At 57.0% G+C, this 26,934-nt stretch overlaps 1 protein-coding gene across 1 annotated transcript in view; it reads right to left on the minus strand.

The window, feature by feature from the left end:
* ATP2B3 (ATPase plasma membrane Ca2+ transporting 3) overlaps positions 1 to 26,934 on the minus strand; it is a 59,314-nt gene that overhangs the window by 2,323 nt on the left and 30,057 nt on the right. Inside the window, exons 2-11 of the mRNA XM_026451404.1 lie at positions 25,395 to 25,629; positions 21,672 to 21,851; positions 21,483 to 21,570; positions 20,883 to 20,989; positions 19,654 to 19,845; positions 17,958 to 18,171; positions 17,036 to 17,247; positions 15,685 to 15,792; positions 13,030 to 13,212; positions 8,542 to 8,628 (exon numbers count right to left, since the gene is read on the minus strand). Coding sequence (XP_026307189.1) covers positions 8,542 to 8,628; positions 13,030 to 13,212; positions 15,685 to 15,792; positions 17,036 to 17,247; positions 17,958 to 18,171; positions 19,654 to 19,845; positions 20,883 to 20,989; positions 21,483 to 21,570; positions 21,672 to 21,851; positions 25,395 to 25,629 — 1,606 coding nt within the window. The remainder of the gene's footprint in view (positions 1 to 8,541; positions 8,629 to 13,029; positions 13,213 to 15,684; positions 15,793 to 17,035; positions 17,248 to 17,957; positions 18,172 to 19,653; positions 19,846 to 20,882; positions 20,990 to 21,482; positions 21,571 to 21,671; positions 21,852 to 25,394; positions 25,630 to 26,934) is intronic.

Genomic DNA, 26,934 nt, shown 5'->3' on the forward strand with positions numbered 1-26,934 from the left:
CCGCCCCCTGGTTTAGACAATGAATCGCCTTTTTTCAGTGACTTTCTTTCAGCCCTGCAGGGGCTCAGCTAGGCAAAGCACAGTGCTCCTGAACAGTTGAAATGATGCCAACCTCATCACCTCTCCAGTGCAAAAAGTGAGCCAGGGCCAGGTTTGGTGGTCCACGGCTGCCATTGCAGCACTTTGGGAGGCTGAGGTGGGCAGATCGCTTGAGACCAGGTGTTCGAGAACAACCTGGGCAACAGAGTGATACTCCCTGTTCCTATTTAAAATAATAATAATAATAATAATAATAATAATAATAATAATAATAATAATAATAAAAGTGAGCCAAAAAGCTCCACATTGGAATTTTCTAGCACCCTATCTGAAATCTGGTTAGGATTTTCTCTGGATTCGGCAGATGGTCAGCTATTCTCACTCAGGCCTTTATCTCCAGACTGGTTTCTGAATTAGGGGTAACACAGAAATTGAGAATAATTTGACATTTTTAATGAAAAGAAACAGAATTCACTTTTCGTAGCCAATGCAGATGTTGCCTCATTATTTAGGCCTTTTCTGGTACCGGATTGTGGTACGGAAGCTGCCTGGGACATTGCCTACTCCAGCTGTTGCCCATGCCCGTCAAGTCACAAAAAGGACAGAACGCTGCAGGCCTTGACCCCAGGGCTGTGTGGGGTAAGATTGCTGGCAGTACACCAGGTGACCTTGGCCACACCCTTCTCCTCGCTGAGCTGGTGGCCTCATTCAGACCTGGGGCATGTGATCAGGTCAGGCCCTTGCTCAAACCTATGCACAGGTCTCACAGCACCTGGCTCAACTCCAAAGACCTCCACAAAGGGCAGCCAGGCCACGGAGCCAGGCCTTCCTTCCAGGGTGGGTTTCTGCTGCTACTGCTACTCCGGTCCCACCGGCTGCTCCAGCGTGCCCCTCCCGGATGGCATCTGCCTTGTTTGTGGCTTAACACCAGAGCCTGGCCCAGAGCAGCTGCTCAGCAGACACTTGGGGAATGCACAAGTGACTGAGTGAACCACTGCAGGATGGAAGGGCTGCCCCTCAACATTCTGCTGTTCGGGGGTGCCAAGCTTGGCTGGAGTCCTGGTGAGTCTGTTACAGCTGACAGTGAGTCAGCTTTCTCCAGGCTCTATTTTCCCTGCATTCTAATCCTGGGCCATTAAACGATGTTTTGGTGTTGGTCTTAGGGTAGGGTGTTTTCAGCTCACCCAACCCTGAAGGATGCAGTCAATTCCTGGGAGATTGATTCAATGGAAAGCAGCAAACATTTCTAAGAGAGGCCCATCCCAGAGGGCTGCACTCCTACCGGGGTGCTCGAGGATGCCCTCCTTCCACCAGCCTGGGTTCACTCTGTCCTCATCTCAGGCTCCTGCACCACCTCCTGCTCTACTCCCAACCCAGGACGCGCCCCCCTCTACTGCTCCCAAAGGAATCTCATGGCCCCCAAGGCTGTCAATGCTGTTTATAGACCATCGGGTCACCGTAAATACTGCAGATACCAGCTGCACCACGTCCACCTTTTCCTGGACTGCCAGACTTCTGCCCTGACTGCCTCCCAGGTGGTGTCCCCCCTTCGACGCCTAAAGGACCTCTCAAATTGCAGGAGGCCCAAGGAGGACTCTTATCAGTGCTGCAGCTGAACTCTGCCCACCAGCATCCTTCCCAGTGCAGGGCTCTGGCCAAACCTCAGAGGCACTTTGACGCCCTGACCCTATGCACCAGACATCCGCGTGTCCTGTGGTCACTACCCTAACTCAAAAGCATCTTCCACATCTGAGCCTCTCCCCACCTCCATTGCTGCTGCTATGTCCTGCCTGGGGTCCTGGGGTCCCCTTGGGACCCCAACCCCCACCAGCAAAGCCCTCTATCCTTTCTGTCCCTTCTCCAGGTGGAGTTTCTGAGCTCTCTCTGGCTGCCGAGTCAGACTCTTGGTTCCCCATCTGGCTCCAAACCTTCCAGTAGGCGATGGAACTGGCCCGCGTCCTGACTGTGTGGAAATTCATTGAACTATACCCCAAAAAGCCCATTTCACTGTAGGAGAATTTAAAAAGAAAGGAAAAGAAAGCATTCTTCAGGGAGAGATTCCCCTAGGAGGGTCAAGTTGGGCTGGGGGATTCCCCATCTCATCCGGGTGAGGCGAGGTGGCTCCCCACTGTGTGTCCCCACCTCCTTGTGTCCTCCTGCTGTCTCCCTCTGCCACACTTCTCCGTTCCCCATCATGGCTGATGGCCCTGAGAGGCCACAGTCCTTTACACCTCACAGTCCCCCAGCGCTGTCCGACACTGCTCCAGCCCCTCCTCCTCTTCCATCCCTGACACCCGAGCGCCTTTCCTCTGGGTCTAGGTCCTCTCTTCTGGCCGTCTGCCTTCCATTCCATCTGCCGGCTAACAGCCTCTCGGCTCCGGCTCCAGACTTAGGCGTCTAAGCTGGGTCTCAAACTTAGCAGGCCCAACCCCCTGGCCCCAGCCCCGTGGCTCCCTTCAAACGCCATCCAGAACCTGCCCTTCGTTCCCACCCCTCCATGCCCTTAGCATGGCAGCCCAAAAACCAGAGCATGTCTTGGTCTCCCCGGCTACAAGCCCTCCACTGGCTGTGGCCCTCAGAGCCTGTCCCGGTCTCTCTCACTCTGCCCTCTTTTACCCCTCAGCCTCCGGCACATCCCACCTGGGGGCCTTTGCTCTGGCCACACCCCACACCGGGAAGGCTCCCCTCACTCTTATCTCCCCCAGCAGCACGGTGCCCACTTCTGCTCCTTCCTTCAAGTGCCCCCTCCATCCGCCTTTCACTGGAAGGTATCTCCCTGGGGCAGGGGTCTGTCTGTCTGGCTCACTGCACCCAGCAGGGGCTCAGTGGATGGGGCTGAATGTCTGGGGCCTACACGGCCTGGCATCAGTCTCCTGTGTTGGCTTTGGCCATCACCATGGCTCTTTGCCCACTTTGCGATGCCCAGCTGGCTGGAGCTGTTTCTGAACGCCCCATGCAGGGGCTCCCCGGAGCCGTGACCCCTGCCCTTTCTGCTGCCTGGCTGGCCTTTCTCCTTCCTCTGAACTTAGCTCAAGTACGCATCCTTAGAGAGGCTGTCCCTGGCAGTTTGTTACCAGCTGCCCAGAGGAGACACGTTGGGTGCTGTGGGCTTGGCCTGGGCTCCTGGCCTGCGTGGATGAGCAGTTCTGAGCCTTACACAGGGCTGGTGACTCTGCAGACTGACAAGGCCCATCCCTGGCCACACTGAGCCAAAGCAGAAGGGGTGCAGGTATGGAGTGCCATGTGCGATGCCACTGCCAGCCAGCTGGAGTGGAGGTGCCCGCCATGTGCATGGGGACATGGGGAGACATGCCCCTGCTTAGCCTTCAAGTGCTGGAGTTTGCAGTGCAGGGCTGGGGAGGAGGATGAGGGTGAAGAAGGGCCGCAGAAGCAGGGAGACAAGCGAAGGATCGAGAAGAGTAGAAAAAGGAAAGGAAAAGAGAACAATCAAAGCAAAGGCTCCTGACCCGCAGTGACAACGGAAACGACAGAAGCTGTGCCTGATACCTTCTCACTCTTCTTTCTAATTCCTCAAGCAGAAACAAGCCCTATCCTGCTGCCTCTGTGCTGGACACCAGCTGGCCTAGGGGGCTCCATGCTCTCTGCTCAGTCTCAGTCATTACGGTTCACAGAGCTCCGATGCTTCTGGTCGATTTCCTCCCTGCCTATCCATTGCTCAGCACCAACCACCGGTCCAGAACCTTCCACTGGAGGCAGGAACCTGTCAGCTCCCCAGGCATCTGAGCTTTGAATTTAGAGCAGATTCTGAACACAGCAGCCAGGGAGACCCATGGGGAACTTCTCACCAAGAACTTCAGGGTTTCCAGGCCCAAAACAACCCCCCCGCTTTCAAAGCGACAAAGGTGTCCTCAAGAGCCTGTGGCAATATGAACCATCAGTCAACTCAGGCAATGAGAAGCCAAGCTCAGATAGCCTGAACACTGAGGAGAAGATGACTTCGGTCTCACTTCCCTGTGTGGGGGAAGAGCAAGGGGAAGGCCCCTTTCTCCCCCATGGGGATGTCACATGCTTGAATTAGGAAAAATGAAAATGCAAACTCCACAGCTGGCTCTTTCCCCAAGGAATCGAACCAAAGAACAGAAATGACAGACTCGGTGCTCAGGCTATCGGCAAGCCAGAACTGCTCGCAGCTGGCAAGTTTCATGAAAATTGCCTCCCACCTTGTGTGCACACTCATGCCCAGGACCGTGTGAGCCTAGGCCTGTGCTCCTGACGTCAGCACTGAGCAGCTAAACTGACCTGGGCGCGGCGAGTCCCAGGCCTGTTGGGTGCTCGGACTAAAGAGGACCCAGGAGGAAGGCCCAGCTGAGCACTTGCCTCCGTACTGGCTGAATCCAGGTGCGGGACCTCCAATTAAACTTGGGAGGTCTCTGGCCCTGGCTCCCAGCTTGGGAGTCCACACTCGGAGTGCCTGATGGGGAGGGCCTTGGACCAGGGGTTCCGGGCTGCCCTAGGCTGCGTTCTGGTGTCTACTTTAGGAATTGCCTGGAAGGGCATTCCCCTGTGGTAGGGCCCAGGTTTCCAGGAAAGCCTAGGGCAGGGCAGGGCTCCTGGGGGAGGGCTACTACTGCTTCCAGCATGGAGGCAGGGTGCAGACTGTCAAAGATCTGAGAAAAAAATGCCAACACACCGTTCCCAGAAACCAGGTAGGGAGGCTTGGCTCAAAGCACATGATCTTTCTGAGAATGCAAACTCCAGAAAACAAGACTCCTTCCACCATGGGGCTGTGAGTGTGGTGAGCATGTCGCCCTGGGCCCTGGAAAGGAGTGTCCAGGGAAAGCCTGGGACCCATGTTGCCCGGTTCGGCCCCTTTGACCACATGGTTTTCATGTTGCCAAAGCCAATAAAACCAAGCAACTGCTGTGATCTGTTTCCAGCTAATGATTAACCAGAACTAAATGGCCCTGAGGGACCCCCGGTGGCCACATGGGACCAGACTCATGGCCTGCTGCCCAACCCCTGCCCTTTGCTGGGCCAGGTCAGGTGGCATCTCAGGAACGACTCCAATAGTAAGCATCTCACACAGGCCTGGTGTTGGCGCTGCCGGAAGGATAGACTTTGGATGCGTGGCTGGGGTGTGTCTGTGTGTCCTAGTGGAAAACAGACATAAAAGTCCTCTCGAGTGGCTTTGGGGGGGCTTTCCAAATGATTGCGCACCCTCCTGTCCCTCCTAGGGGCAGACACGTAGCCCCCTGGGCCTGCTACCCTTGGTAGACCTGAGCAACTGAACCAGCTATCCCTGGCCAGCTCTCCAGAATATGGACACCCAATAGGGATAGTGATTCTGTGGCCTCGGTGTGTGGGTGTGTAGTTGAGGCATGGTGCGGGGTAGTCACCAGACTGGGCAGGGGAGGGGCAGTGGAGACTGCCTGCAGTTGGGGATCAGAAGTTGTGGCCGGCACAGTCTGACAATGCATGCAGAGGAGGGACGGGGCCTATGTTGGGACTCCTGAGTCCAGAAGCAGCAAAGGCATGGGAGGTTAGACAGGGTGGGGAGGGCTCAAGTGTGTGAGCACTGAGCCCCAGCGATCCCGAATCTCTAGACCCCTCCTAGTCACCCCCTTGCTACTTCCTGCATTGGCCCCAGGGGCACAGGGTGAGGGGATGTCATGGTACCAACCCCTGGCCCTTCTCCCAGGAGGGCCTGAGGTCCTCATTGGTAAAGGCTTGGGACAAAGGCAGCTCCAGTGCCCAGAAAAGCCCCAGACTCCTGGTGGGCTGAAAGGCAGCCTGGCTTGGAGCAGGCAAAGAGGATGGGAAACCGTGGGTTTGCCTTAGGAAACCATGTGACTTGACGCCCCTGCAGGCCTAGTCGGGGCAGCCCTCTTGTCTAGGGGAGCTCTGTTGCAGCTTTCAGAGCATCTCTCATCCACCAGAAAGTTCCAAGTAGAGGGTGGGCACTGGTGCTAGTCCCCACTCTGCCAGGCCTGGCTGCTTATGGGACCCAGGGCAGGTCCTGGCCCTTGGGGACAACCTCCTTCCCCTGATCTCTAGGATGAGGGTGCTGGGCTTGGTGGTTGCTTGGGGTCCTTGAAGCGTGGAGTGGGGCTTGGGTTCTGAGTTCTAAACCAATCTGCTGCGCTGTGATGATGGCAGGAGGTGGTTCTGCCGGGTGGCTTCCAGAAGTGGGCACATCCTTGGTGTTGCCAGGTCCCCAGCCAGCATCTTCCTCCACGGCAGAGTCCTTTCTGGGATGCTGGTGTTCAGCTGGGATGGGCCTCTTCAGAGGGCCCTGCCACCCACCTTCTGCTGGAGCACATAGTGTGCAAGGGACACTGCTCTCCTTCTGGCTATCCGCCACTTCGGGCCCCCATGGAATAGCTCATGAACAGCAGGAGGGGTGGCGTCTCTCCCACTCTACTTACCCGGCACTGCCAGGCTCCGGAGGTGGGGAGGAGGGGGACAGATGGCCACGGAATGAAGGCAGGAAGGAAGTGCTAGGAGCCAAGGAAGAGAGGAGCAAGAGGCCGCCCCAGGGAGGAAGTGGGAGGAATCCAGAGGGAGAAGAGACAGCAGGCCCCACTGAGGCTGGGCTGGACCTGGAGAGGGACAAGGAGCTGGTCCTGGGGTGGGATGAGGCCAGAGCTGTGGAGAAGGCTCGAGGAACGCGTGGAGCGGGGCCGTGGTGGCTGCCTTCCCCTTAACTCAACAAATGGGCAGATGGACAGACAGACAGGAAGCACAGAGAGAGATGGCAAAGAGACATACGGAGGAAGTCAAGAGGGAGGGAGGCTGAGGCACAGCCATGCCCCTTGTTGCCCCTCAGCTCCCAGGAAGGAAGGTGCTGGGAGGCCACGAACCATTTTTGGCCTTAACTGACTTGGCAGAGCCTCCTGTCGGCCTCTCTGGGTGGAGTGACGGCGAGGCCCCTCTGGGCCCACATCTAGGGCACTGGAGGCGCCAGCTGCTTTTCAGCCCAACCGCCACAGTGTTGGCCAATCTTTGTGACCAGGGTAGGTGGCACCATGATGAGTGTGGAGCAAGCTGGAGGTGTGCGTGGCCTGTGGTTTGCAGAAGGAGTGTGTGTGTGTCTGTGCGCACGCGCGTGTGTGTGAGCACACGTGCTCTGTTCCCGAGGGGGACAGGATGGCCCTCCTCCCTTCCTTAAAGGACAGAGTGGCCCAAAACGACAGCTTATTCAAGAGGAGGGGTGACCCCCACCAGGGGCCTCTCACCAGTTCCTAAAAAAAAAAAAAAAAAAAAAAAAGAAAGGAAAAGAAAAGAAACGAATCTGGAAGAGTCTGTGATGGAAGAAGGCGGGGTTAAGGACTCCCATCTGCAGGGCAGTGGCGTGTTCATGTTGGCAGAGGGGAGCGCTTCGGGGGCTTGCTAGAAGGAAAGGAAAGAGGTAGCACAGAACCATCCTGACAAGGGCTCTGGGCCCACGCGTGAAGGGTTACTATTTGGTGTATAAACTCCCTTGAGTTTGTTGGAAAAAGCAGGCTGCCTGGCTAGACCCACTGGGCTCCCTGCATTCTTTCCCATCAGGGCGGTGGGGTCAGCGATAGAGTGGCTTTCCCTTTGTCTTTGTAAAAAGATGTGAGCAACTATGGAAGTTTCTACCTCTTTAGGATAGCCCCTGGGCTCTCTTTAAACTGTGACCAACGTGGTGGGAACTTTTTGTGGCAAGGTCTTGAAGAAAAGTGGTTTCTCTCAGCTTCTCGGAGGAAGGAGGAGAGAGTGTGGGTTAAGGATCGCGTTAAGGCCTGATCCTGAGGCTCGTTTGGAAAGAGTGAAGGCGCTTCAGGAACACCTGGCCACATGCCCGGCCTCTGAGCGCCAGTTCTAGGGACACCTCTAACACCTAGTGGCTTGGGGCAAGGCCTGCAGGGCAGGCGCCACCTGTGCAGTAGTGATTGGCCAGCACTGAGCCCACCTGGGGACAGGCGACAGCAGCATCCTTAGGAAACCACTTTAAGGAGGATGCTGGAAGCGCCGCTCCAGTTCCTGGGTACGCGGGCTGGGAAAGGCACCCACCACCCCTCCAGCCCCGGAAAGGCGGCCCTGAGCCCGCGTGCTGCCCTGACGCTGCACCACTAAACACTGAGCAAGGCCCCAGCCTGACACCAGACACCCCCAGAAGTGGCCCGAGTTCATGAAGAACCATCGGCAAAGGCAGACAAGTTCAAGAAAAGAGAACCAATGGCACAAGGAGCGCTAAACATAAACCCAAAAACCAAACAAAGCAAAGAACGGGAGGCCCGGAAGTGCCATGGGTTGAATACGTTTCATAAAAGAATATGGCTTTCGAGAGACACCGTCTGGGCGGGAAGGACTGGACAGGGCGGTAAAGAAAGAACAGAAAAGCCACGGTGAGCGGAATGCAAGACTGGAAAAGAGAGAAGGCCGAGCTGGGGAGGCTTATTCTTCCCCAGAGATGCCATTTATGAGAGAAAAGGGAAGTCAAGACTCACTCCCAGCAGCACTGGTGGGATTGGCAGCAGAGAGAATTGCGTGAGTAGGGGTAGAAAGATTGGTTACGTCATGAAGCTGGCTGAGGACCGAAGACCGCCGGCGCACAGCACCCTGAACTGAACCGCTTCTCTTGAAGGTACTCACTACCTCCATCTGTGGGAGAGAAAATGAGATAAAGTTTGGCTTGCACTGTTGTCCAGGCTATCGTGGAGGGGAGGGCTGGGCGAGGATAGGGGCCACCGCTGGGCACATAGGGTGACAGCAAAGCCTCACCAGGTCACCCTGCTCACTGGGAGCTGGCAATGTTTGGACGGGGCCCTGACTGAGGCCAGCCTCTGTGCCACCCACCAAGAGAGGGTTTGCTGAGCGGATGCTTAGTGGTCATGAGATTGGGAAGGGAAGGGGGTCACAAGTCAGGGCACACTGCAAACATGTCAGAAATGCCCCTTGCAAGCCACTTGTCAGGAAGTACTTCATAGTTCTCAACCTTTTTTATCCTCCCCAACACACCTGAGGGACATGACAGGCTCCTATTAGAACCCGCCCTGCTTCCTCTAAACCTGGAGGACTTGTGACTGGGCGGGGGGCGCCCCCTCGAAACCTCAGCAGAAGAATGGACCTAGTGGAGGAGGGGATTCTTCCACCGACTGGCAGCCATGGCTTCGCTTTGTCCCCACTCTTACAGCTTCCTACAGCTTGAAGGGGAAGCGAGGCTGGGGAAACCGAGGCCTGCAGGAGGGACTTGACCCAGTGTCTTTGGATTTCCTGACCTGCCCTTGGCTGGCATGGGGACTCATGTCCGTCTTGCTGGAGATGATGTGAAGAGCAAAGCCAGTGTGCGTTATCTGGAGCCCAAAGCTACCTGCTCCAGCCCGAGCCCTGCAGTGCTATGTGGTGGCCACCAGGTTCAGCTGGGTGTCTTGACACGGGTCAGGGCTTCGTGGAAGAAGGCAGCTTGAGTGTTCAGACTCCCCCTGCACCAGCCAAAATGAGGATGTACGCCAGTTCAACCCTTGACACGCTGTGGAAAGGACTCCTCCTTCTTCTCAGCCTGCCCAGTCCCCTTCTGCCCAGCACATCCCACTCACTCGCTTGTCACAAGGGGAACCTCGTGGTACTGGCTGCGACCGTGAGGAACGCATATTGAGTATATCAGCGCACGGAAGGAGGATGGTTGACGTGATGGCGTCGTGGTGGCTTGCAGGGGGATCTCCTGTTTAGACTCAGGAGAGGACTCTTGCTGCAGCAAAAGTGATGAGGGATAGGAAAGATGCCTTTCCTGCCTCGGATTTGCATTGGTCTGGCCTGGCTACAGACGGTGTCCCAGTGGGAGAGCCACGTCAGTGACAATACCACAGTCGCCACCACCCCATACCTGGAAGCCCAAGAGCTGAGCCAGGAGCAAGGCCCAGTCGCTAATGAAGCTTCTTTTTGGGTTATTATGGGATGCAAAAAAGACAGACCGAGTCATGAGCGCTTCAAAAAGCTACATGTTCTGGGTTTGAAGGACTCTTTTATTCTGGAATGACACCCTGTCCATCTGGTGCTTTGATATGTTAGCATGGAACCATGGTGCGAGCAGGTTACAAAATCCCTTCACTTAGCAACAGAAAAGCGTGTGCCGGCCTCCAAAATCTGGGGAGCGATTTTTGTGGTTCCCAAAACACAGAAACCTGGGGCCAGCTGCCTAGGAAATGTTTTTCTTGGCTTGGGGCATACGCACAACCTGACGGGCTTCTCCCAAGCTTTACCTCCATTTTTCAAGCAGGTATTTCAAATCAAAGAGAGCAGATGCTCTTACATAGCTGGCTAAAAGAACCGACTGGTTCAGCATTCCTGAGAAACATGGTGAGTTGGATGTGACAAAGTCAAAGCGAAAAACCATGGGGGGTCAGGAACCCATGGAAGAGTCAGATCGGCTGTGCTGAGGGGAAGGAGTGCACCCTGTTTCCTCATAGGTAAAGCAGGGGACTCACCAGCCCGTGTCTCTGTGAGCACCGACAATTGAAACAGCCTGGAACTCTGAGACTCTAACCGATGGGACCCGCTTCTACTAGCCAGGCTGCAGTGGCCCCCACATACAGAGGACAGGAGACACACAGGTAGTCAGGGTACCACTGACACCACTGATGCTTCAGGTCAGGGCAGGGCTGCTGTCTCAGCTGCTGGAAAAGCTAACGTTGCCTTTGGCTGCAGCGGCAGGAGTGAAGTGGGCCGCCGAGGGGCAAGGTCCTGCTGTCCTCACCCCCAACTCCAGGCTTGGGCAGCTCTGGGCTCCGGGCTTTGTAGCACAACAGCCCATGTGGGGGCAGCTGGGGGGCTCATAGGCATGGTCTCGTAGAAGGCACAGTTGGGCCTCTAGGAGGGCACCGGGGCAGATGTGGGTGCTGCTTCTAACATTTGATGTGTTTAAGATTTAGCACAGAAATACATTGCAGGGATCGAGAAGAGACTATCTGTGCTGCACCCCCGGCCTGTCCAGGCATTGTGCTTGAGGCATTAGCCCCTGCACACGGGAGGGGAGACACAGGCCATCTGGCGACAAAGCCTGCTCTCCTTCCTCACCGGGGCTCTCTGTGTTCTGACCAGGCCAGGCCATAGGTGACAGTGTTCGGAGTCCAGACCTAAGACATCCTTCCCAGGCTACGCTGTGTTGGGTGCCTAGGATGCCAGCCTCATCTCCCAGTTCTCAGTTGGAGACGCCCCTTGGACTCCTGGGGGGCTCTTTAAATGTAGAGTTCGTTGGTGCCCCTTGACCTAACTTTGCATGATCGTGGTCTCTGGGGACTCTGTAGCTCTGGAAAGTTTTGCAAGGAGCCCGTGTGAGTAAGAGGAGTCGGAGAGGGCTTTGTAAGCATGAGGGCCTCAGGGGATGCAGCGGGAGTTGGGGACGTGCAGTGGCACAGGCGGGCAGAGGGCATGGTTGGAAAGGCAGCCAGGGGTGCAGGGGTGCAGGAAGGCTGGGGTGACACCGAGAGGCAGGGGCTTGAAGGTCATGGTCAGGAGCGTGGACGTCATCCTTAGGACAACGGAGAGAGGCTCCACCAGTCCCACTGCAGAGGGCGGCGTTGGAGGGGCTGAACTGAGCCAAGGCAAGCAAAGGAGGCTGAGGCCCGGGGAGTGGGGCTGCCCTGAGGCTGGGTCCCTTGAGACTAGGCCCTTGAGACCACTGGGAGGGAATACAGGACCCAGGGCACCGAGAACAGCTTTGTGCAAGTTGCATGGATGATTCCTTGGGACAAGCCCTTGGTGACGTGTGACAGACCCTGGGAAGGGGCGTGGCCTCAGTCCCTGCCTATTTCAGCTTGAGCTGGGGCTGGTGGCTTAGGCGGGCCCTGGCTCTGCAGCCAAGTGTGCAGTGGTGTCCTTACTCTGGCAGGACCTCAGGGAGGAGAATCAGTCGCTCCATGTCAGGGGCATTGCAACTGGGGATCCTGGACAGGGCCTGGAGGGGCAGGGAGTGATGGCTGTGACCTGAGAGACGGTGGCCCAGGCCTTGCAGAAGGAGGTGGGGTGTGAAGCATGCTGGGTGGCCCTCTGCAGGCTGCTGGGGGAGGGGCAGGCCATGAAGGAGAGGCTGCAGGGGCTGCAGTGGGAGAGGGGCCAGGGCGCAGGTGGGGTCCCCATGGGCTCTTTCTTCCTCCCGGGCCAGGATTTTCAGCACTCAAGGGCCACAGCAGGGTGGGGCGAGGGCTGAGCAGGAGGTGGGGGTGCCAGGCGGGTGAGGACAGCAAGTCTCCAGGCAGTGCCCACAGCAGGCAGGAACGATGCAGGGATAGCCCGACCCCAGGAGCCGGAAGGGAGCCTTGTAGACCTAGGCGAGCGCCGTTTCTGGGGAGTGGTGGGCAGAGGCCAGGCTGTAGTGGGATCACAAGAGAGTTCCAGGGAGGAGTGTGGAGACACAGTGAGTCTGGAGCATTCTGGCAAAAATGTTGGCCGGGAGGAGATGGGAACAAGGGAGCAGGGTAGCTCTGGCAAGCGCCTGATACTGGTGGCAACGGTGGCTATCTGACTTCAGAGAGGAACACGGCTGACGCCCCTGGTCTTGGCCAGCCCTAACCCTTGGTGATTTGGATGAGCAGAAAGGACCAACTCGGTGGCCAGAGTCCACTTCCCAAATGAAGTCTCCCCATCGCATTTACAGTGTCATCCAGTGAACCTTGAGCTCACTGGTGGCTGTTTGTTTGAAATGGGCCTGTCTTCCCGAGAATGTCACTTGCCTATGACCTGGGGCCGTTCCCACCAAGTAAAGGGAGCCCCAGCAGTGATGAGGACAGTGCTGGCCTGTGCCTCTGAGAGAGCCATTAGTCACCCACACACACCTTTAGCTATGGGGGATGCCTGGGCTCTGAAGGAGGTGCCAGGGAGAGGCAACCTCCGTGCCACAGCCATCAGCGGACACACCCCGGAATGGCAAGGGGGACACTGGCAGCTATTTTTGTGACCTTGGCAGCAAGACCAGAGGGTTTCCCTGTGGGTGCTGGGTGCAGACGGCCAGCTTGCCTCTACCCTCTCGGGGTGGAAGTGCCAGGGCGAGAGCGAGGCGGGGCTTACCTGCGTCTGAATCCGGTTCAGGCCCCGGAACCAGAGGATCTGGCCCCTGCGGAGCTCCCGCTCGGCGTGGTCGATCTCTTCCTCGCCTTCGGCCAGCTCCTCGTCGGTCATCTCGTCCTTCCCGGGCCCATGCCCAGCTTCCTTCAGGCACTTGAGCTGACTGGTGGGGATGGTGGCAATGACCTGGGAGAGCCACACGGAAGTGGCCGTGAGAGCCGGGCTGAGCAACATCTGCCTGGCGTAAGGTCCCCATCCAGAGGGAGATGCCGGCCTCCTTCCTCCAAAGGATGTCATTTTTTGTGTGTGTGACTAAGCAAAGGGAGCAAAGCTAGAGCAGCCCCCCCGGGAACTGGCAGCCCCTGGAGAACCGGTGTAGTGTTCCCCCGGGGGGCTGAGATGCATTATCAGGAGTACGTGGAGCTCTGGGCCTGCCCCTCCTCCTTGGAGTTCCATACAGCCAAAGGGCCTGGGGAGTGACCCGAGTGGAGCGCTGTGCAGCAAGGGCTCCTGGGAGGGATTGCTAAGCCCCTGGAACATCCTGCCTGACAGCAGCATGGCTCACTGGGGCTGGGAGCTGGGGACTGTGCCCCATAGTCTACACTAACAGCTGGACCTCCAGAGGGCGGGAGACGGAGGTTAGCCATGTGACCACGGCATGGCTCTGCGAACCACCCCAAGAAAAGCTCTGGACACTGGGGCCCGGGTGAGCTGCCTTGGTTGACAATACTCCCTGCATGTCGCTCCACACCGTTGCTGGGAGACACAGGTGCTGTTTGCGCAACTCCCCTGGGAGAGGACAGCTGGAGCTCTGGCCTAGTCTCTCCTAGAGAGGGGAAGACCAGCCTAGAGAAGACCTGTGCATTGGGGGCTAGGGAGGGTGGGACATGACAAGGAGGGTGAGAGCTGGAAAGGGTGACCGGATAAGGAGCCTGGCAGGAGTGCAGAGAGGGCACGGCTTTGCGTATTGCAGGCCACTGGGAAGTGGGGGGAACAGTATAGAAGGACACAGGGGAAGCCACAGAAAGGGATGATGGGCATCTGGAGTTCTAGAAGAAGATGTCTCGTCTGTCTTGTGTGTCTATGCCAGTGTCTTTGTCGAATGTGGCCAGGAGGGGACTTGAGGACTGGTTCACAGAGATTCCCTTCTATTCATTTTTCACTTGAACATATTTTATCTTTGTAACTGGACAAGGTTAAAAATGAAAAGGACAACCCAGTAGCCCTGAGAGGCCAAGCTACAGGCTGGTACCACGTTCCTGGCGGGGGGACCAGAAGACCAGTGGCCTGGGAGCTTGAAGAGCAAGAAGAGGGCCTGGCACCTCTCTGGGCTGTGGTTAGAGTCCAGGTTTTGGGAAGTGAAGGGACTCCATGGAGCAACCAGGTACAGGCGTGACTGGGAGGTGGGGTGCAGTAGCAGAGGGAAAGAAGAATTCTGAGAATTCTGAACATGAAACAGAGGAACTGGGAACTGGGTGGGCTGTCCCCAAGGACACTAATGCTGGGGCAGATCACTTGAGGTCAGGAGCTCAAGACCAGCCTGGCCAACATGGCAAAACACATCTCTACAAAAAATACAAAAATTAGCCTGGTGTGGTGACACGTGCCTGTGGTCCCAGCTGCTTGGGAGGCTGAGGTAGGAGGATCACTTGAGCCTGGGAGTTCAAGGCTACAGTGAGCTGTGATCATACCACTGCACTCCACCCTGGGCAACAGAACAAGACCCTATTCCCCAAAAAAAAAAAAAAAAAAAAAAAAAAAAGAAACAAAGCCAGAATGCTATGGACTGAACTGTGCTCTCCAGTTCATGTGTTGAAGTCCTAGTGCCCAGCGTGGCTGGATTTGGAGCAAGGAAGTGATCAAGGTTAAATGAGGTCACCAAGGTGGGGCCCTGATCCTACTGGATTAATGCTCTTAGGAGAGGAGACACTAGAGACCTTGCTCCCTCTGTCTACCATGTGAGCACAGAGTGAGGAGGCGGCTGTCTGCAAGCAAGGAAGGAGCCCTCACCAGGACCTGGCCCCGCTGGCTCCTTGGCCTCGGATGTCCAGCTTCCGGAACTTTGAGAAAGTAAGTGTCTGTTGTCTAAGCCTCCCAGTCTATGGTATTTTGCTGTGGCAGTCAGAGTGGATGAAGACAAAGGTAAGCGGATCCTGAATACCCAGGCTGTTTCTTCCTGATCTAATTGTGGGGTCCTAGACACTTCCCGGTGTGCGACTTCAGCTGCAGCCCACAGAACTCGATGTGGGGCTCTCTGTCCTTTCCATCAGGTCAAAATAGTTCCTAATTTCTCTGGAGACTTTCCTTTCACCCCATGGATTATTGATCAGGGTGCCGTTTGATTGATTTAAAATCAGTGGGGATTTCCCAAACTACCTACCCATTTTGAAGGGGCAATTTTTGGCTCTTATCATAGAAAGGGGAGCTGTGGGCAGTTTTCCTGAGCCCTGTCATATCCCAGCCATGTTCCTTTGCATTATTTTGCTGACACCTTCCCTTGTGGCCTGTCCCTGGGTCCTGATGTCTCACAGGCCTGAGCCCGCAGTGTGCTTCCTGGGGTGTGGACCCCAAGACTCTGAAGCAGGGTTAGGGCAAGTGGGCCCATCACAGAAGCTGTCTGCAGGGCAGTCTGGAATGAGGGGCAGGGCTGTCACTCACCTGTCCCCAGACCAGCTCCCCAACACCAACAAACAGGCACCAGAGCCACTGTTCCGTGGATAGTGGGGAGCAGCTGAAGGGCTTCCCGCCGAACTGGACAATGACAATCTGCGAAGGGCAAGTGGGAGAGAGGCAGGTCCAGCTGCGGCTCCTGAGCCACCCTTGTTCTCCAGCCCCTTGAAGGCCCAGCCACCCTGGTCGGTTCGCCCAGGTGCACTGGCTGCTCCCTGCGAGAGGACCACAAGGCCGGGGGTGCCATGACAGAGCAGCACATGGCCTCCACCGCCCCTGGGTGCCAGGCACCTACTGACTCCAGCCGCGGAATCGGGCCCAGCTCCACTGACCATACTCCTATTTTTAGCAAGACAGGCTGTGACACCCACCCTGTGGGCACGCTGGATACGCCTCACTCTGGAGGACCTTAGAACCTGCTGGGGTCACCTTGCCTTGGCCTCCTGCCTCCTCAGGAGGCATCCAGTTCCCAGGGGTGAGTTTTCCAAAGGTAAACTGACCCTGTCCTCTGTTGGACTGTCACAGTCCGGGCCGCTATCCCCTTGTGCTCATTACCCAAGACCAGGTACCAGACAGCCAGGGAGCACCCCTATGCCCTAGAACTGCTTCAATGATGCAACCTAGCCAGTCCTGAGCCTACCAGCCCTGCCTCACCCGCTCCTCCCCGAGGGAACCACAGCAGAGGCTCCTGTCCACAGCTCTCACACCTTGCCTCCTGCTTGGTGCTCTCCCATGTGGGCCCCTATGGTGTGGCATGTGCTCTCCTCTTGGGATCTGTGAGTCATAAACTGTCTTTCAATGGCAACTGTCTCCTGACCTGTTGGACTTACTATACCTCATTTTTTCTACAAATACACTATATTTTAGAACACTTGGCCCCTCCTAGACAGTGGGGCTGACCAGCCTGTCCACAGCACTGTGTGAAGCAGAGGTTAGTGTGTCAACATTGGGCACAGAGGGCATCTCCAAAAGAAACTTCTGGAGCCATGGCAGCCTCATGCCAAGGAATCAAGTGCTAGAAATGGGAACAGCAGACCTAGAGGGAGCCAGGGAAGACTCCTTTCAGCATCTGTGAGAAAACTTAGTTCTGATGAAGGCTCACAAAACCCTTCTGGAAGCCAGTGCGCTAACCCAGGGCAAGGCCAGCAATGTTTGGAAGATGAAGGCCCGCTCCGACATGCAGAGAGGACAGGGGGCTACAGGAAAGCCAGGTGGGGTGGGGCTCCTTCTGGGAGTGGAGGTGGGGAGGCCAGTACTAGGGGTGGACATGAGGCCTTGAAGCCCACCACCTCCGCCTTTTGCAAGTGGCAGATGCCAAGAGTAGAGCCGCCCCTCCTACCTGAATCCCGAAAGTGCCCAAAACGATGGTGCAGAAGATGGGATTGCTGAAGATGCCGTCGAACACGTTCCTCTCGCCATGGATCTTGCGGGCATTGATCTCGTTGAAGAGCTGCATCATGACGAAGGTGTTGAAGATGATGGTGTAGTGCTCTGAGGGTGGCGAGTGCAACGGCGCGTTCCTCCCGCTGTCGATGTCAAAGAAGAGCTCCCCTGGAAAGCAACATTCCCCACTCAGGCAGTCACCTCAGCGCATGACTCAGGATCGAGGCTGTGGTGTGTAGCTCCCGAGATGGGTCCCTTATCTCAGGGGACGGCCACTTCCAGCTCACAGCCAAGGCCCAAGGCAGCCACACCTGCCCTGGGCTCAACCAACCCGAGTCCTGAGACCCCACCGGGCCAGGGGCCAGACCCTGAGCCTGAGGGCAGGAAGGAAGAGGTTAAGAAGGGATGTTCTTAATGCTGGCTATCCTCAGATGCCCTCCTTCTCTTCCTCTCTCTTGCAAGCCCCCCTCCCTCACAGCTTCCAGCGCGACACCCCAGTCACTCCGCAGGAGCAATCTTCACAGGGTAAATGTGGGCTGTTCTGTTCCTAGGGTTACTGTGGCCACTCTGGGGCTGGGTAGAGGCTGCCTACTCTACACAGCCGTCGGCAGGATGTCAAGACATGAACTGTTTCTCAGCTGCTCAGGGGCCTGGGAGGAGAGGCTGAGAAAGAGCTATAGGCTACCAGCAGGCCTGGCTGCAGGGTTGCTAGCCTGGCCCATCTGCTCCTTCCCCTGTGTGCCGTCCAGTCAAGAACTGCAGCGTCTCACCCCGTACTGGGCCCGGAGACACAAGTGCAGGCACACCAGACAGAATCTGAGCCCGAGGTGGTGGCGACAGTGTCCCGAAGGCCTCCCGTGCGCCCCTGGCCAGCCTACCGACAAACAGCAGGGTGAAGATGATGGCGAGCTGGTACACGGCATGGCCCAGAATGTTCTTCATCATGGTGCGGGAGATGAGGGGCTTGTCACGGCCGTACGGCTTCCGCAGCAGCAGCGACTCCGTGGGTGGCTCTGTCGCCAGGGCCAGAGAGGCAAACGTGTCCATGATCAAGTTCACCCATAACATCTGCACGGCTTTGAGAGGAGAGTCCTACGGAGAGGAGGCAGTCACCTTTCCATGGGCCGCCTGCCCGGGAAGGTTGGGGGTGGAAACCCAGTAGCTCCTGGGGGCTCCTCATGGGGTCCACATCACCAGGATTTCATGCCCATGAAAACAGACCTCTCCATCCCTACATTGCCTTTACGCTAGCAGGGCGTTTCCTTTGGGCTGTCATGTGCCCGCCTCCCTTCTCTCACCTGGCAGCAGGTGTGCTCCAAATCCCTCGCAGGAGGTGAAAAACCCCAGACCACAAAACAGCCCGACGATGGGGTCTGCCACTGGGGGCAACAGAGTGAGGGCTGCTCTCCTTGTCTCCTGCACCTCAGGGGCAGGAGGAGGCAGAAACTCTGAACTGGACCTTCCTTCTCAGCTCCTCTGAGTTGTTGGTTAAAAATCAGCCTCACAGAAGCCAGACACACAAGGCCACGTACTGTCTGATTCCATTCATAGGAAACTTCCAGAACTGACAAATCCATAGAGAGAGAAAGCAGATGAGTGGGTGCCAGGGGCTGGGGTTCGGGGAGTAGAGAGTGACTGCTCACGGGCTTTGGGTGTCCTTTTGGGGTGGTGATGAGAGTGTTCTGGGAATAGACAGTGGCAATGGTTGCTCGACACTGTGGAGGAATATAAACCTCTGAGTTAGCTACTTTCATAAGGTTCAGATGGTTCTGGTGAAGTTTGTTAGGTGATTTTTATCTCAATTAAAAAAAATTTTTTTGAAAAGACCAAGTTGATCAGCAGGCAATTTAAATCCCCGTCAGCAACAAATAGGTATTTATTTGCCCCCCCTTTTCCAAGGGGGGGGGGGCGAGCAGAATCTGTACACTCACCAATGGGGAAAATGGGACTATTGAGAAAGGGTTCCCATGGGATGCACAGCCCACGCAGAAACTCATACACAGATGCTCCTGGCAGCACCATTCACAGGAGCCAAAAAGTGGGAACAAGCCATGTGTCCATCAGGACAGCCATACATAATGTGGCAATCTGTGGCATGGAGTGTTATGAAGCCATGAAAAGGCAGAAAGTCCCGCCCTCTGTGTGCGTGAGCCTGAAAACGCGGTGCTAAGCGAGATGCCAGGCACAAGAGGCCACATATGATTTGATCCCACAGGAATTAAATATTCGGAACAGTCAAATCCATAGACCCAGGAAGCCTGTGAGTGGTTGCTGGGGGCTGGGATGTTTGGGGGAGAAATGGGGAGATGACTGCTCAAGAGCACAGGGTTTCTTTTTAAGATGATGACAATCTTCTGGAACTAGATAGAGCCGATGGTTGCACAACATGGTGAATGTTCGCAAAATTTGAGTGCTGAATTGTATACTTGAAAATGGTGAATTTTTGGCATGTGAATTTGATGTCAACTAAAATAATCTGCAGCAAAGAAAACAAAACCGTCACTCTCACAATCTGGCCCTCAGGCCTGAGCCCAGGTGTCCTACAGCGGGGGCACGGCAGCCCCCAGTACCCACCTGAGTAATGCAGGCGCCTGTGAAGGCCACGATCACGGCCACCACATTGACCGTCAGTTGAAACTGCAGGAACTTGGAGATGCTGTCATAGACGTTACGGCCCCACATGACGGCCTTGACGATGCTGGTGAAGTTGTCATCGGTCAGGATGATGTCGGAGGCCTCCTTGGCCACGTCAGTCCCTGCGATGCCCTGGGGGGTGACACACACTCACACACACAGAGTGTTTGTGGGGGCCCCTTCCCCAGCCTACCTGGGCTGACTCCCTGCCCTCCCCTTCTGAATAACATCCCACCCCGCCCCCCAAAGCCAAGAACAGCATTGTTTTTCTTGTTGTTGTTGTTGTTGTTGTTTTTGTGCAACACATTCTAGTACTATGAACACTAAGTTGTCACATGTCACAGTGAGGGAGCTTTGCTCATAAACACATAAAGCCCAGCTGCCACCACGTGGCCACCAAGCAGTGTGGTCTGTTCTTAGCACTCCAGAGACGCTTGCTGGCTAAGGAGCCATGGGAAGTCCTGCATGCGGACACCCTGGGCGGGGGGGTCTTTGCCCATGCAGGCGCAGCTGCAGCTGTGCCAAGCTGCTCAGCCCTCTCCTCTGCCCCAAGCCTGGCCCTGTGACAGCTGCCACCTCTTGAAGCTTGGGCTGGAGCTCCCTTCTGGGCTACGGGTGCTGGGAAGGACTGGGCTGGGTTCCCCGGGTGGCGCTCCTTTTCGGTAGGGCGGGGAGAGGGGCTCGCCAGGTTGCTGCGTTCAGCGGCTGTGTTCAGTGGCTGTGGGGCCACTGTGGGGCTGCAACCTGCCACACGGGTGGCGTCTGCAGGGCCGCCCTACTCAGTGGGTGAGTGACAGGAAGGAAGTGCAGAGGAAGAGCACATCTGGGGACTCTGCTCACCTCATCTGGGGATGACAGTCATTTAGAGAGGACTGGGGGTGGACAATGCCATCAGTGATGAGCCCCCGCCCCCCATTCCCCTTCCTCTCCACAGTATGTCTGGGACCCTCTGTCACCTTGGGCATCACAGCAGATGCCTTTAACCACATGTCCCCTGACTGGCCAAGCCCACGCCAGCCCAAGTGGCCAGGATGTGAGAGAAAGAACCTTCAGGCACTCTGTAACCTGCCCCAACACCGGCTCCCACTTCCTGGTACAAAGCTAATGTCCATGGGACAGACGCAGGCCCCCTCTGCCATGGTGAGTTGGGCTGGCACCAGGTGGCTTACCATGGCAAAGCCCACGTCCGCCTTCTTGAGGGCCGGCCCATCGTTGGTGCCATCCCCTGTCACAGCCACCACCTGCCGCTGCTCGCCAGTGGTGCTGTCGATAATCCCTGCAAGACAAATCAGGGCAGGGCAGGGCTGGAGCCATCTGTCACCGAAACCCTGTGTAGCCCAGGGAGCTATGGGGGTAGGTTGGCTGTGAAAACCCTTCAGGATTGCCCCGTCCTGACTGTCCCAGTCATATGTGCTCCCTGTCACCTGGATCATCTCCTATCCCCAAATAAGTAAGCAAGTCTCACTGAGTGACAGGGCCAGGGTGGGAGGGTAGGGATCTGCTTAGGGCCTGGGGACACGACCCTGGGTCCCTGGCTCTAGACCCACTGCTTCTAGAGACTTGCTGTGTGACCTGGAGTGAGTCACTGGCCCTCCCCGAACCCCGGTTCCCTCATGGGCCCCTGCCCTGCTGCTCTGGGCTCATGGGACAAATGGACCCAGCTTCCTAGGCAGGCCCTGGGGACCTGTTTGGGAACCTGGCTTTTGGTGTCAGGAAGCAGACAACCTCAGGTTGGCCACCCCAGGAAAGGGGTGTGGGACCTCGGCTACCTTTGACCAGCGTGTGCTTGTCGGTGGGAGACGACCGGGCCAGCACCCTCAGCTTGGGCCACACCTTGTCCAGCCGCTCCTGTTCTATCTGGGGAGGGGAAGCACAAGGACGCTGCAGAGCTAGGGCGGGCACACAGGGGGCTGGGGGGAGGAGAAGAGGGTCTGGGGTGGCAGACAGCTGGGTGCTACCTCGCCCTTCTCGTTGCGGATCCGCCGGTTGAACTCCTTCCCTTCCAGGCACAGGAAGTCCTCCCCGGGCTGGATGATGCCACATTTGGCTGCGATGGCCCGGGCCGTGTTGATGTTGTCCCCAGTCACCATGCGGACTGTGATGCCAGCACGCTGGCATTTTCGGATAGCTTCAGGGACCTAGAAGAGACAAGAGAGGTGGGGGGGGTCATCGAGGCAAGACGTATTTTGGGCTGAGGCAGTACCCCTTCCCCCATCAGATCTGCAGGCGGCCCCAAGTCCAGCAGAGATGACAGTAAAGCCAAACCGTGGGTCCCCATGCAGGGCCCAGAGGAGGCCCAGAGGGTGGCAGGGCTGTCCTGCCCCAGCCAAGCCGCAATGAGCAGGTGCTTGCCTCCTTCACTGTGTCAGGCCCTGGGAGTGCCAGGCCCTGGGGTCCAGTGACCACACAGATCCAGGCCCTGATGGCAGAGGCATGGCAGGGAAAAGTCACTGGAAGCTTTACGCTGTTCAGGGCACCATCAGATTCGCGTCTGGAAAGGTCACCTGGGTGACCATAGAAATCACCCAGCTCTGTCAACCTCATTTTCCAGCTGGAAAACAGACACGGGGCTGCTGAGCCAGGGTCAGCCTGGGTTCCAGACAGGCTGGCAGGGGACACAGCTCTAAAGAAGAAGGAGGAGGGGGCCTCGCACCCTCAGCCACCTCGAAGGCTCCCAGGTAGCCAGAAGGGTCCACCATGGCTGGGTGGGCACCTGGACTCCTCTCTCACTTGCCTCTGTAGCTTATTATGACATTTAAAAACAATATAAAACCTAAGACATTTTTCTCAGGAGTTAATCTTTTTCCTAGTGTAGTTTTGCAGGACAACATATCTCTCTCCTCTCCAGGGGAAGCAGAACATAGCTTTGGTTGTGTAGTGCATATTTCCTTTTTCAAACACAGATGCTCCTCAGTTTACGATGGGGTTGGGTCCCGATAAACCCATGATAAGCTGAAAATACCGTAAGTCAGAGATGCATCTAATACACCTAAGCTGCTAAACATCATGGCTTAGCTCAGCTCACCTTACACGTGCTCAGGACACTTACGTTAGCCTAGAGTTGGGCAAAAGCATTGGACACAAAGCCTACTGTGGAACACAGTGCTGATTCTCTCATGTAACTCACTGAACACTGCACTGAAAGGGAAAAACACAATGGTTGTATGGGACTCAAAGTAAAGTTTCTGCTGAGTGCGCAACTCCTTTGCACCAAGTTAAAAATTTGTTAAAAGTTGGGGGCCACCTGCATCATATTAGATTCTGGAGAAAGAGAAAGAGGTTCCCCAGTGCTGAGTGGAAAGCACTGCACGGGGTTGAGAGCAGGAAGCCAGGAGACCAGCCGGGAGGTGGTGGCATTGTCCCAGTGGTGGGGGGACAGGGAGTGGCTCTTCAGGCTCAGAGACAGAGAGACAGGGTCAGGCAGCTGATGCCACTGAGGTGGAGGGGCAAGGGGAGAGGAGAAGAGGAGCCAGGTTCAGAGTTTGGGAAACTGAATGAGGTCAGGCTTAGGCAGTGGGGCTTGTGAGCACTGTCGGGTGAGTGCAGAAGCCTAGGTGTGGCCAAGCCCCCAGGCCTAGGGAGCCTGGGGTGGGTGGAGTAGACACGCAAGAGCGGGAGCCAGGGGCGGGGCAGCCGGGAGAGGCCAGGGGAGGACATTGACCTGGGAGTCCCGGCATGCTGGCAGCCCCTGAGGCCATGGGCAGGGGGGCTGTGATCTTTGCCAGGGAGACAGCTGGGGCCCCACTTCAGGCTGTGGCAGAGTGATCCAATGGTCCCTGCAGCAAATACCACCAAGTGGCCTCGCTGCCAGCCTCGGGGACGCTTTCTACTCTCTAAGGATCTTGGGGTGCTGGATAACAAGATCATGAGCCACAGGAAGACAGTTCTCCTTTGAGCCAGTGAATGCCGGGCCCTGAAACGTCTGGAAGCCACCCCTCTGCTGCCACCAAGTGGCCGTGACGAGCCTGAAAACCAGCAGTTGCGAACCCAGGCCTCCTGCCTCCTCAGGCCCAGTGTGTGTAGCCCGGTTTCTTCCCCATGGCCCCAAAGGGCCAGGCCAGGCTGTCCTTCCTCACCTGCTCAGCCCTGCTCCCAGCCTTCTCCCCAAGGCCCCACAGCACAGCAGCCAGCCAGGTGTCTGGAGAAGTTGCCAGGGCCCTCCGCTGGCCCAGCTCCAGCATCAATACCACCCCACCACAGACTTCCTGTAGCCCCCCAGGGCCCAGCCCCGCGGGCCCTCCTCTGGTTGCAGCCGTGCCACATCTCCAAGCACCCTGGCAGGTTTCAGTGAGGCCCTTGTGCCTACTGCCTGTTGTTGGCAACCAGGACTTCACTGGGCCTTCTGTGTGTCCTCAGCCACCACCAGGCTGGCCAGTCTTTGTGGGGGTCTGCCCAGCCTCCACAGCCTGGCCCTGTCACTATAGTCTACCACTTGGACTCTCAGCCACTCTCAAGCTGGGAAGGAGCTGTCCCTGTTCTCCAGGACCCTCTGGCAAGATTCCTTCCTCTGCTCCGTGCTTCATTTGCTCCCTGGTCCAACAGAGGGACTCGATGGCTCCTGAAGGGAAAGGCCTCTAAGCCTGTCCCCAAGTGTGGCCTTGCTTCACCTCACCAGCACCCTCTCCTTCTGCTCTCCCAGGTTCAGCGGGGTCCGGGACTCACGCCACTGCCCACCATTGTGGGGCCCATTGCCCTCGCTGGACTTCTCTCCCCTGTCCTCTGCCTACCACCCATTTTCTCCCAGGGCAGGTTTGAGGTGCTCCCTCTCCGGGCGTAGTGACCATGTTCTCCTTGGGGCACAGGGCTGCTCTGTTGACATGACCCCATGGCTGGCGTTTAGATGCACTGTCTTTGAATCAAGTGTCTTTGCTACGTGATCCAATACATGAATACCTGTCTCCCAAAGGAGAGCCCAGAAACTTCTCCTCCCGGGTTGCACCTGCACCCCCAGGGTGGCTCCTACAAATACAAGTTCTCAGGGTGATAGGCAGGATCAAAGTGGCCCTGCTTCTGACAGAGGCGGGTGCCATGCAGAGGCCCTGGGGAGACAGAGGGGTACCCCATACCTTGCACTCTCCCTCCGGGGCCGGCCATCCTCCACAGTCTCCAGAGTCTGGGATCTTTTCAACAACAACGTGACTTCCCAGAGTCAAGGCTGTGGCATCTGCCACACGGCCCTCAAGGTCTCCCTCGTCTGGACTGCCCTGGTGGCATCATCCATGTGGAGATATGCTTCTGGGCTCCCTCTCCCGCCAGGACCTTTGCTGTGAGCTCCCCACAGGACGTCCTGACTGTTGAGCAGCCCCAGCCAAACTCTCAACCAATAAACGCCCACCCTGTCCCCCAAACCTGTGTCCCCTCAGGCTTCAGCACCACCTCCAGTCCATCAGTCCTGGGCGGATCAGATCCCAAATGTCAACAGTCTCTCTGCCACTGCCACCTTCTCACCTGGTAGAAGGTGGAGCCTGAGTTGGGCCCATAGGCCAAGCAGGGGAGGCCTTCCAGCAGGCAAGACAGAGCCTTTGTGTGGGTGCCAGGGCGAGAGTACCCAGGACAGGGCTCAAGTGTACTACGGAGGGACCGCAGCAACTATGTGTGAAGGAAGGCCGCCCCTACCAGTCCGGACAAGCTCGGGCAGAGGGCACAGTTACCAGGGCAGCTCACAGAGAAGGCGGGGCTACCTCGGGCCGCACGGGGTCCTCAATGCCCACGACAGCTATGCAGGTGAGGTCACCCACGACCTCGTTCTCGTTGTCCCAGTCGGGCTCCTGGCCTGCAGAGAAGTCCCGGTAGGCGATGCAGATGGTGCGGAGGCCATCACAAGCCATCGGCTCAATGATCTTCCTCACCATGTCGTCCCGGTCCCGAGGCCGAAAGCCTCGGAGTTCGCCACTGCTGTTTAAGATGTTGGTGCACCTAGGCAGGGGGTGGGCAGAGATGACGTGGAGGTGGGGAGAGAACAACAGGAAACAGCTCTGGTCACACTGGATTGGGGGCTTAGCCAAGGACTGGGGTCCTTATCAGAGAGGAGAGCCCCGTGTGAGAACAAAGACACACAGGGAGAAGGCTGTGTGACAACAGGAGGACATTAGAGAGGGGCAGCTGCAAGCCGAGGAATGCAAGGACTGGCGGCCACCACCAGAAGGGGCTTCAGCCCTGCCCACGCCCTGATTTGGACTTCTGGCCTCCAGAACTGGGGGAGAATCCATTTCTGTGGCTTGAAGGCACCAGGACACTCATGCACTGCTGCAGGCTGAGACACCAGGACAGTGGGAGGCAGGAGTATGCGGCTCATGGCAGCTCCACCAGAGACTTCATGGGGCAAGGGGGTGGAACATGGGCAAAAACTGAAGTCTGTGGACAATCGCTATAACCACATTCAGGCAGCCACAGCCTCAGTAGAGCACTCATGACTCCAGGAGTTTCTCAAAAGGGACAGGACTAGGAGGATTCAGGTGGGGAGAGGAGGGAGCAAAGGAGCTGAGGGCCACAGAGGTGGGCGTGGTGGAAGAAGCCAGTGGGGCTGTGAGTGCCAGGTGCTGCCACTCAGCAGGAGGCTGGTGATGAAGGAAATTATCATAACAGAAGCTGTGCAGACGGAGGGCCTCCTACGGATGTGGATTCACCCACAGAGTCCTCACACCCCTCTCCAGAGATAAGTATTCTGTGATCTCCATGCTGCCGGGGAAGCTGAGGCATGGGACTAGGGGGAGTAACTTGCTCATGTATGCACAGCCAGCAGAGTGAAGCTGGGCTGGGCCTTTTATCCTCAGTGCCTCAGTGTCCCCCAGTGCCCACCAAAAAAGCAGCACAGAAAGAGGGCTGAGGCCCCCACACCAGCAGGGATGGCTCCAGGGAGGAGGTGGTCCTGGCCCTGGCGGTGAACGCTGCGCCTGGCAGAGTTCTCGGGAGAGCGCTGTGGGTCAGGCAGGGTGCACTTGGTGGTCCAGTCCGCTGAACGCAGGAAGGCGGGCTGGGCCTGGGCCTTTGGGGAGCCCTGGGCATTCTGCAGAGGACCCTGCCCTGAGGGCCCTGGGATGGCAGTCATGAGGAGCCAGGTGCGTGGGGGACAGAGACGCCAAGGCCAAGGGTGTGGAGTGCGGGAAGGCTGAGTGGGAGTGGGGAAGCCAGAGCACTTGGAGGTGACGCTGTGAGCTCTCCCTCACTTTGTTCTAATAGCTTTATTGGGATATAATTCACCCACCACACAGTACACCCATT

Source organism: Piliocolobus tephrosceles, chromosome 12 (genome assembly GCF_002776525.5).
Source record: "Piliocolobus tephrosceles isolate RC106 chromosome 12, ASM277652v3, whole genome shotgun sequence".
NCBI classification, from domain to species: Eukaryota; Metazoa; Chordata; class Mammalia; order Primates; family Cercopithecidae; genus Piliocolobus; species Piliocolobus tephrosceles.